General features: G+C 35.6%; 1 protein-coding gene across 2 annotated transcripts in view; it reads right to left on the bottom strand.

Moving 5' to 3' along the window:
- Positions 1-782: 782 nt before the first annotated feature.
- PRKACB (protein kinase cAMP-activated catalytic subunit beta) overlaps positions 783-11,347 on the bottom strand; it is a 32,684-nt gene continuing 22,119 nt past the window's right edge. For both annotated transcript variants that reach the window (XM_051999185.1, XM_051999186.1), the window contains 7 exons: positions 10,395-10,493; positions 9,596-9,678; positions 9,022-9,148; positions 8,794-8,889; positions 3,623-3,745; positions 3,045-3,209; positions 783-1,309 (listed from right to left, as the gene is read on the bottom strand). In XM_051999185.1, coding sequence (XP_051855145.1) covers positions 1,184-1,309; positions 3,045-3,209; positions 3,623-3,745; positions 8,794-8,889; positions 9,022-9,148; positions 9,596-9,678; positions 10,395-10,493 — 819 coding nt within the window. In that variant the 3' untranslated portion in view covers positions 783-1,183. The remainder of the gene's footprint in view (positions 1,310-3,044; positions 3,210-3,622; positions 3,746-8,793; positions 8,890-9,021; positions 9,149-9,595; positions 9,679-10,394; positions 10,494-11,347) is intronic.

Genomic DNA, 11,347 nt, shown 5'->3' with positions numbered 1-11,347 from the left:
ACCAAGGCACAGGGACCGGCCACCCCGACTTGATGCCAATTGATTGCCTAATTTAGTTTAGATGCCAATTGATTGCTTAATTTAGTTTAGATGCCAATTGATTGCCTAATTTAGTTTAGTTTCCAGAATGACATTTTGTTTTGTTTTGTTTTGTTTTTTAGGTTAATTTTGCATAAATTTACATAACATTGGGAAATTTTGTCTTTAGAAATCTCCAATAAGTTTGGGGTAGTTTGTTTTGTTTTGTTTTGTTTTGAGTTAATTTTGCATAAATTTATATAACATTGGGAAATTTTGTCTTTAGAAATCTCCAATAAGTTTGGGGCGTTCTGTTTTGTTTTGTTTTGGGTTAATTTTGCATAAATTTATATAACATTGGGAAATTTTGTTTTTAGAAATCTCCAATAAGTTTGGGGTGTTTTGTTCTGTTTTTTTTTTTTTTTTTTTGTTTTTTTCGTTTTTTTTGTTTTTGTTTTTTTTTTTTTGTTTTGTTTTGGGTTATTTTGCATAAATTTACATAACATTGGGAAATGTTGTTTTTAGAAATCTCCAATAAGTTTGGGGTGTTTTGTTTTGTTTTGTGTTAATTTTGCATAAATTTACATAACATTGGGAAATTTTGTCTTTAGAAATCTCCAATAAGTTTGGGATAGTTTGAATTAGGAAAGATAAAAAAATTAATATAATTATTAGAAACCATAGTCTTAGGAATATAGATAAAAGGGGCTAGCTGATTCAGACAAGAGCACTTCTCTCTCTCTCTCTCTCTCTCTCTCTCTCTCTCTCTCTCTTTCTCTCTCTCTTTCTCTCCCTCTCTCTCTCCATCAAAATATTACTAGCTGTACCACCTCCTATTTCTGAACATCAAACTGATCAAAAGAAAATAGGTCATTGTGGAGTGAGTGTTGGGGGGGATGGGCTGGACTTTGTAAATTTGAAAAAGGGAAAAGTATAATTATAGAATCCAAAGAGAGAAGGACAAACAAAAAAAGGGCAAAGAAAAAATAATACCCTTGGCCGGCCCTGTGCCTAGGTAATCTGGGTTTTCATAATTGCACGCATGATGATGACTTAGCTGTGTGGAATGAAGGAACTAGATGGTATCACTGTTGTTACATAATGATGTTCAGCTTCGCCTTTTTTTATAACATGGTGCAAAGGGGTGAGACCTGCTGGGCCCACTTTAAAAATCAGCGAATTCCTTTGCACATTTCTCGGTAAGAGAAACACGGATTTCCTCTTCTTCGTAATCATCGAAGTTGCTGGTATCGCCAGCACCTCGGTAGCGGGGAACGAATGGCGCTTCCACCTAAAATCAGATAAGCAAAAGAGAGAGGTGAGAAGAAAGAAAGAGTAGGTGCTCGATGGCTGGACATTCCTAAGCCACATCACCATCTCTAGAAGCAATCCAGAGGAAGAATATGAAAATAAATGGCAACCAAGCAGGGATTCCTGACTTCTTTTGGTATCATAGATACCTTTGATAGTCTGGTGATACCCATGGTGCCTTTATCAGAATACTATTTTTATTTATTTTTAATTTTAAAAAAAATTTAAATGCACAAAATGAAATATATGATGTCACAGAGGAAATCAATTATATTGAAAAACAATTATCAAAATATAAAATAGTTCATAATCTTTTACAAATAATCTAACTAGCACAAAACCAGCTCACATTTAGATAATTTCTTAGATTTTTCCCCCCTAAGAAACCTACTCACAAGGACAAATTGCTTCACTAATTCCTGAATGTTTCAAAGATAAGAAAAAATCTGACTTTATGGGTTTATAAAACAAAATTCCATGAAGGGGGTTGGGGTTAGGGTGAGGGGGTGGAGAGAGACAAAGTAGTCACATTTAGAGGAAATTCTGTTGCATACAAATTATTTTTCAATGGGCATTTAAACAGTAAAAGAGCAGATAATTATGATGCAGCCCAGTGAAATCTTTTCATAAATGCCTCCATTTAATACAAAGAGTATGGTAATGTGTTAATCGCATCCTGTCTCACAGTAATTAATATGTTACTGATTATCACAACTACTGTACTGTCAACTGGCAGAGAAAAAAGAATCCAGTTTCTTTTCATAAGCCATTGTCAAATTTGGGGTTTGGTTTTCTGTTTCATCCTGTTTTTTAGGCAGTACCCTCACTCTTGGTTGTGTTTACTTTCTGTTGTCCCAGTCAGGAATTTATAACTAGGAATTTGTTTAGTAAGAAAGTCTTCATTCAGGTGCAAAGTTTTCACTCCCACTTTCCCATATTGTTTGGGGAGATCAAATTATCACAAGAGTCACTTTTTGTATTTAATATTACACATCTAAAAATAGGAGACTATTAGATCTTTTTTACTGGTCTCAGATTCTGTACACAGTGATCTTTTAATTCAAAGAATCCAAGAATCCTTTTTCCAAAGAAGGATGGGGGAAGGGAACTTGAGCTCTTCCATGTGATGAATGGGAAATGGTGATTCTCTCATTTTGGTCTGGGTGAATTTATTAGCTTCCATAATGTCTCCATAAAAATGTAGCTGCATGCCTCCATTAATGTTATCCATTTGGGAATGCCAAATCTTGGAGAGCAAGAAGTATGTCTTACATATGCCTGACATAGAGCTGTGCTTGAAAAAAGATCATTTGGGGATAAGAGAATGATTAAGGGTAAGACCCAGTGTCAGGAAAACTACTTCAAAATTATGGTCAAAATAGGGAACACATCTTTTTCCTTCCTCAGGGAGTGAAATAATTTAGGCTGTGTGCCTTAAGTGATACACAGAATGATTATTAGTCCTTACCATAATAACGCATTGTCAAGTATCTTAAGGTGTACAAATAATTCCCCTTACCAGAAGCAATCCTATTGGGTAAATGATATCAGTATTATCACCCCCTGCTTTATAGGTGATGAAATTGACAAATAATTCTAAAAATTATCATGTGAAGTCTATATTTGGATGTTTACTTGGGGCTCCACTATCTGGAATTGGAACAACAATCATTTATTTTCAATTACTGACGTTGAGAAGAGAGAAGTAGGCTTACTTTTCTCTGAAAAATGGCAATCCAGTCAATGGCAGAAAACCAACGGTGGTGCTTGATGTCACCAACACCATTCTTCAGGTTCCCGAAACGCTTAGTCAGGTCAACCTGGAGCAGGTTCCTCAGAAGGTCCTTGAGTTCGGAGCTGAAGTGGGAGGGGAAACGGACCTACACACAGACAGACACTCACATGTTGAAATACCTATTCTATACTTTTCCCTACATTTTATCCCCTGCCAACATTTCTTCCCCATAGGTTGTATAAATGAAGACATATAGTGATGACCCCCAATCTACCCCTGAAATAGTGTTCTGCAAATGCAGTATTGCAATATAAAAGTACCCATTGTCCTTCTTTGAATCTCTCATGTCATCGTATTATTGCAGAGTAATGAAGTGACTGGTGGTGCATGACTGATTCAGTGGCAGATTCATTGACTAGACTGGTCAATCAATCAACTGGATCTGGGAATTTGCTGAATTTTTTATTGATGTGAATTCTTCTTTTAAATTATACCTTGGGAATTCATCAATGGTGAGTGGGGCTGAGTGGAAGGAATGGGATAACCATCTCTGCTCACCTTTCCAGAAATGATCTTTTCGTAGATCTGAATGGGCTGGTCAGCAAAGAAGGGAGGATAACCAGCGGTCATCTCATAGATCAGCACTCCCAGGGCCCACCAGTCCACGGCCTTGTTGTATCCCTGAGATAAACCAGTATTGAAGGTTAATTACTGTTTCATTTCCTAAATTCAAAGGGAGTCTGGGGGGAGGTTAATGATTGTATAATGATCTTCAAGCACATGAAAGAGTATCATAGCAGTTACTAAGCAACTATTGAGGGCAGGAGAGGAAATGGGTTTAAACTATAACAGAACAAATTCAGGTTAAATAAAGGAGAGAACTTTGGAAACTAATGGCTGGTAAAAATCGGTACAGGCTTTTAAAGAAATTTGTAAAATGTTTACCAAAGAACAGCAATAATACAATAAATAACCAATCTCAAAAATATGCTGTTCCTCCTGCAGGCTGGGAGATGGACCAAATGACCTCTTAAAAGGCAGCATGGTATAATGGGAAAAAACCCAATGGATTTGGAGTCAAAAGACTTGAATTTGAGTCCCAGCTCCACCATTTACTAGCTATATGACCATGAAAAAGTCATGAGACTCAGTTTCCTCATCTATGAAAACAGGATAATAATATTTGCCCTACCTACCTCACAAGATTGTTATGCTGTTATTAGCATTCTCAGGATATATATCCTGGGTGTTTTAAGGGATTTACCAAGAGTCTGTCAAACTCAAGGACTGCTACTCTTTTGATAACTCATATCAGAATGAATATTATCAGAGACTACCTATGAAGATTTTCTCAGAATTATGAAAACTATAGGAAGAAAATGCTAGAGCCAATTGATTACTAATTGATAGTCAGGACTTCAAAAAATATTTGGGGAGTGAATATGTGGCTAAGAGAAGGATGTGGGAAAAGAGAATTTGTTTTTCTGAACCATGATTTAAGATATAGGAATGATAATCCTTTTACCAAGACAGAATGCATTATAAAGAACACTAGAGGGAAAAAAAGGCAGGAATTGGGGGGAGGAAGAGAGGGAGGGAGTAGGAACTTCCCTAATCCTTCTCCTTTACATCTTCATCAGTTGTGATTTTCTTCCTTTGGCAAAGTCCTTTTATTTATTCATATGTTAATTTCCTTCTCCCACTCCTTTCCCAGAGATTTCACAACTGAGTAGCACCTGAATTGGACCTTAAAGGAAAATCTACAGGTGATTTTTTTTTTTTTTTGGCTAAAAGCAATTCCTTGCAGTGGAAGAGAAAGAAAATCAGAGCTACTAACGTATATCTGATTCTGCCTAAAAAGAAGGAAATGTTGGTGAAGTGAAAATGACAGAAGCCTTGGGAGGAAGCAACAATGCCATTTCAGATGGCATTGAAGAATGTCTGGCACAGTTGTGCCAAACCAAATTCCTAAAGCAAACATGTTTTGAATAATTCTGAAAAAGAACAGCAAGGATTCTTTGGCCTGAGGTGCCAAAGGGAAGTCAATTTAAGAGAACTTGGAGGCTTTCTGGAATGAAATCCTGGTGCCCAATAATAAAAAATTACTTCTTGGAAAGAATTAATTACTATAATTACCATAAGGAAGAAAAGGGAGGGATGCTAAAGAGGACTTATACAAGGAGTGCAGAGATGATCTCAGTTTATAAAGGACAAATCCAAGATATGGAAGATAGTTACATTAATAGTAGAGTTATAAAAGCAAGAATAGCATAATATTCCTAAAATAGTAGCAAAGAACTTATTGACTGATTTACGCTAAGATTTGTAAAAAAATGCTAAAAAAAAAACTCAGGGCTTTTTAGTTTGTAGGAGACAAGAGGAAGATTGATGGAAATATAAGGGCTTCCACTTAGGGCGAATGATAACAAACAGCAGAAAGAAGACAGAACTACTCAGTGCTTATTTTGCTCCTTTTTTCAACTGAGGGTAATAATTTTGACACCGGCCAGGGGAGAGCAAATGTAGCTAACAAGTGAATGAAATGCAAGATAAATGAGAAAATGATAAAGGAGCATATTGCTAAAGTTACCCTCATGGAGTTCAAATGAACTTGCCCATGTGGTTACTGAATCATGATTCAAACCAATATTGGCAAATTTGGCAAATAAGAGTGCCACAGGACTTGCATTAATTCAACATTATTCTAGAATATCCTGAGTAATTAAAGTTAAGTTTACTGGCCCAGAGCTTAAAGGATTCATCTTCCTCTTTTTGACAATTAGAACAGAGGACAGTTTGTACATCTCAGAAAGAGATGAGATAATCATTCTAAGCTATCACGGGTTTGTGAAGAACATGTTATACCAAACTAACTTCTTTTTATTATTAGAGAGAGTTACTAGACCAGTAGAACTTTATCACTTGACTTAGTCAAATCTGGAAATGAGTATGCTAGATATTCAGATATTTGCATATCTGAATTTGGGTAAGGCAAATGGCAAAGTTATTTTGCAATTTCCTTGAGGATCACTATATAGGGAAATAAGATTCAGTAGTGCTCAAATGGTCAACTGCTATTTAGTATCTCTAGGAGTGACACAGGGCTTTTTTTTTTTTTTGGCTTGGTTTGGTATCAATGACACAGATAAAAGTACAAATGGAAGGCTTATCAAATTTGAATATGTTATAAAACTGAGATTTGAAGCTAGCTAACACAATAGATATTAGATTCAGGATCCAAAAAGATTTCAGTAGACTTGAATAGTGGGCTGAAATTATCAAGATGAAATTTAACAGGAATAAATTTTAAAAGGTTCAAAAATTCAGCTATATAATTATAGGATGGGGCAACCTGACTACATAGCAGTCCATGTTGAAAAATATATATTTGAGATTTAGTACACTGCAAACTCCATATGAATCGGTAATGTGATGAGGAAACCAAAAAAGCTTAAGCAATCCCATACATTAATGGCATCCAGAGTGAAGGAGGTACACTATACTTTGCCTCTCTACACTCTGTTTTAGTTGGGAGCCCATCTGAAGTACTATGTCTGGTTCTAGGTGCTGCATTTTAAGAATGGCATTAACAAGCTAGAATGGGTCCAGAAAGGGCATTCAGGATGGTAACGGAACTCCAAAGCATGCCAAATGAGGATTGGTTGGAGGAACTGGGGATTTAGCTTGGAGAAGAGAAGATTCAAAGGGTGCATGATTACTTTATTGTAAAATCTCAAGTCTCCACCATTAGGGGTCTGACCTGCCCGTCTTGGATCTGGAGGACAGAACTAAAACCAAGGGATGGAAGTTACAGAGAGGCAGATTTTGACTTAATATAAGGAAAAACGTCCTAACAATTAGAGCTACCCAAAAATGGAATTGGCCGTTTCTGTAGGTAATAGTTCTCAGTCAGTGGAGGTCTTCAAGCAGAGGCTGGATGACCACTTGTTGGAGATGTTGTAGATATAATTTATACTTGGGTAGCATTTGAATTACATGACCTCAGAGGTCCAACTCTGTAATTCTATCAATTACATGCAAAAACACTTTGTGTCTAGAAAGCACTATATAAATGTAAGCTACTAAGATTTTGAGCTCCCTCAATCCATTTTCTTCTATATTATAGCCAGGAGCTTCAAACAAAACGGTAGCTCTGGGACATCAGGGAAATTTGTGGAGTCTCCTTCAGAGTTACTAGAACTTAGCAGGATCAGTGTGCCAAGGTCACTTAATCACATTTGAAACTTTTGGAAAACAAATGTTTACTGGGATACCTAATCGCCTACATATGGACCTCATGATCATTCACTTATCGAAGTGCATCTTATTCTTATGTTCCACTAAAATGCCATTCTACTGCCACATGGGGACAAAGTTATGTCCAAGGGGACATAAGCTCACAGATCCTATCAAGCTCACAAAGCTTTGAAAATTTGGGTCTGGTCTCTCTTGTCTAAGGACTAATCGTGTTAAGTTGGGAGTCATCACCATGTTGGGAAATGGTGATGAATTTTTGGCCACAGCAACTCTCGAAGACCATCTACTGAGTTATACAGAGGTTGTGATCTGCCTTAGTGAAGGTAATACCTGCACTAACCAAATCACAAATCCTTTAAGTAATTATGTCACTTTGACATAATTTATGCTCTACTGGCTTCAATTCACACATTAAGGTGTATAATTTAATTTATATCAACATGAAAAAAGCATAAGAAAATAATTTATGTTTTTAAAGCATTAATGAAGAAACATAAGCATTCAAAATAAAATATCAAAACAATGTGCATTGATATTAAAGCATATTATCATAGTTCTTATTCACTATGATAATAGATTATTTTAAGTAGATTTCATCAAAGAAAATAACACAATGAAACAATTTTTATGATAAAGCTATTTACTCATTCGAAATATGAACCACACCGTATACCATTATTTGGTTAGCTTGGGGAGTACTCCACAATGAATAATCCTGTACAATGATGCTTTCTCAACAGTCACCTTGCATAATACCGACTGTGTTGGCAAGTAGCAAGCTGAGCTCTTTCCAGCTCTTTTGTTCTGTCATCAAGTATGATATAATTGAATAGATTTATTCAAATCCCTTTTCCTCCTCCCTACAGCCTAAGCTACCTTGAATTAAGGGAAATAAGATGAAAGTAAAAACCATCATTTTTGGATGTTCGTGCTGCAATGAGCTGTTGGGTGTATTAGAATCCTTCCAGTCAATCTGCAAGTTATATCCTAATTGTGGGGTTCTTACTGTGTTGAATGATATCCTAATATAACGTTTCATGCATGAATGGCTGTCTATATCTTCGGCTTACCTGGTAACTTAAATAAATGGGATGAACTGGTGACTAATATGGACCTTTTGTCAATATGTCTGTGTTTGGGGTACCTTATTCCAATGGTTTCCCCATTACTAAAAATAATAAGCACTGGATTATTCATCTGGTTTCACAACCAAGGATTTATTTATACTATTTCCTTAACAACGAGAGTAGCAATTAACTAAAGTTGTAGAAGCAATGGGAGGCCCTAAACAGGAAATTTTTAGTAGTTAATGCAGAAATTGTAGATTTAAATTAGTAAGTTAGAACTAGAAAAATCATAGCAAATGCTTTTTTTTTGTCAATTAATTTTAAAATTATACCGGATTTGAAGAAATTCAGGATGATGTATGGTGTTAGGCTGCTGACTATACAAGATTTCATAATAAAATGTACCTTGCTGAGGATGATCTCAGGAGCCAGGTATTCAGGGGTTCCACAAAGGGTCCAGGTTCTGCCCTTCACCCTTTTGGCGAATCCAAAGTCAGTGACCTATTAAATAAAATAGAAAAAAAAAAGAATCATCTTTTTACTATTTGGGGGTATCACTTATGGTAATTCTAATAAATACTTTCTGGATAAAAAAACAACAACTAATTTCTATATTAATTTGATAATTCATACCAGGATGTATCCATATTTGTCAATCAGAAGATTTTCAGGCTTCAGGTCACGATAGACCAGGTCAAGAGCATGAAGATACTCAAAAGTCAGAACAATCTGGGAGGCATAGAAGCGGGCATGGGGCTCGCTGTAAGGAATGGAAACATGATAGATTCCATAAATATACACATATCTATTGGAATGATTCAATTCAATAAACATGGTTAATATTTATGAAAATTCCTCAATGATGGGATTTCATTTCTACCTGCTCCTTTGCCACTGGAAAACATCTTTAGGTAGTGCTTTTGATATTCTTGTCATGGGTTGCTAATCCCTTCTAAAGTCATCAAAAGCATACTGAGTTGGTTTCCTTTGGTTTCCTTTTGTTGCTTGTTTAAAAAAATTTGCATGTAATGGATTAAAAGAAAGTGAGCCCAAAGAGTAAATTCGAGGGACTTAGAGTGATATATTGTTTCTCTTATGGTAAACATGTACTCCTGAATTTAGTCAAATTTGGTTTTTTGTGAGTTATCTTCAAAACTATGGGCACTCACTGAAGATAAAGGGGAGAAGGGAGAAAGATCTGGATTACCTGAATCTGCCAGTCTTTCTCAGGTGGGAAAACATCTCACCACCAGGCACGTATTCCATAACCATGTACAGGTTAGAATTGTCCTGTGAGTAAGCAAAAAGAATTTAAGTAACATTTTTAAAAAATACTAAACCTAAGTTGTTTCTTGAAAAATATTTTTAGGTTATACTGTTTTCCATTAGGAAAGAACACTTTTACAATCTACTTGACAGGTTAATAATGTGGGAATAGAGTGCTACACTGAAGGCCTCCAAGCTCCCAGCATTAGGGCACTCATCCACTTTCTTCTGGGAACTGTCATAAATTCATCCTGGTTTTTCTCAGCTCCCAATATCCATGGGCCTACTTAAACTTAAGGGTATTCTACACAGCCTCCAAATATAATTGCATGCTAACATGTATGTGTGGGAAAGACCAAGAAAACTAAGTTCAACTATTTATGTTTCCCTGAAAACAAATACTAAAGCAATTAATGAGCAAGATGTTATGTTACTGAGTAAGAGATAGATGAAAGGTGGGGAGATATATACATTTGTATAAATCTATGAACTATTACTAAAAATATCATAGCTTTTGATGAATACAAATATTCAATTTCATAATAGCATTTCACAAACAATTTGGTCAGTTTGTCCAATTTGTCTAGAGAGAATCTAGAAAATTTTCAAATCCTGCATAAAATTATATATTTTTTTAAACCATGTTTTAATCATGTACAACTCTTGCTACTTTATATTCTTTTCTGGTTGACATTTTGCATTTTGTATTTTTTTTTTTTTTGACCTTAAGCAAAACTTACCTTGAAAGCATATTCCAGCTTGACCAGAAAAGGGAAATTCACAGACTGAAGGATCCTTTTCTCATTCAAGGTATGCTCAATCTGCTTCAGCTTAACAACCTTTGAGGGAGGTGTAATGTAAACATTTTCAGAACAAATGTGCAGAATAGCAGAAATAGAATCATTTTTAAATGGAAGATTTTTCACATAGTGCTAAACTTGGGTTAATGGAAGTCTTGAGAATTTTATCATCATAGCAAGAACACCAATTAAATCAAAATTATTAGACAGCAAATGATCACAGGAGATTAAAAAAAGAATCAGTTGTGATTTGAAAATTGAAATGGTTTCTATTTTTAAATAAATGAAAAATGGTGAGGTGGAAATTGAATAATTTGTCAATTTAATATATATCATGAAGATATAGAATAAGGAAAAAAAAAGACCAATTTGTCCATACAGAATAAAAGAGAGGATTGTCTAAAAAATGTCATGTCTTTATGAAGACTAGGTCTTATTGAATTAATTAAACTTCCTCCTGATAGATTTGGTACAGTGAGGAAGGAAATAATTTATTTTGACTTTAGCAAGGTTTGTGATTCTTTCCTACATGACTTGGCAAATCTTGTGTTCACTCTCAAGCCCTATTCTATGCTCAGTGGCAATCTGCCAGGGTGTGACTGGCAGTGGGTGGGAGGTATAGTTCTTAGTGGTGGTGGATATGGAAAGAGCTAGAAAGGGGAGTGGTTAAGGCAAGAGTCATTAGAAACCCCCTCTACCACCACTTCCATCTCTTTCATCAATTAGAGATTTGCAAATTGCTCTTTTAATAGCATCTTGCATTTATAGTGTTCCCAACAGGAATGCCTTAACTCTTCCTCCATGTCTAAATTAGTCAGACTCATCACCTACTTATTCTTCCTTCCTTCTGCCACAGAAACAGTGGTATCCTTAACAGTAAACTGAAGCTTTCC

Source organism: Antechinus flavipes, chromosome 4, assembly GCF_016432865.1.
Source record: "Antechinus flavipes isolate AdamAnt ecotype Samford, QLD, Australia chromosome 4, AdamAnt_v2, whole genome shotgun sequence".
Classification (NCBI taxonomy): domain Eukaryota; kingdom Metazoa; phylum Chordata; class Mammalia; order Dasyuromorphia; family Dasyuridae; genus Antechinus; species Antechinus flavipes.
The sequence above is the reverse complement of the archived record's forward strand: the minus strand, read 5'-3'. Positions and strand labels throughout refer to the sequence as shown.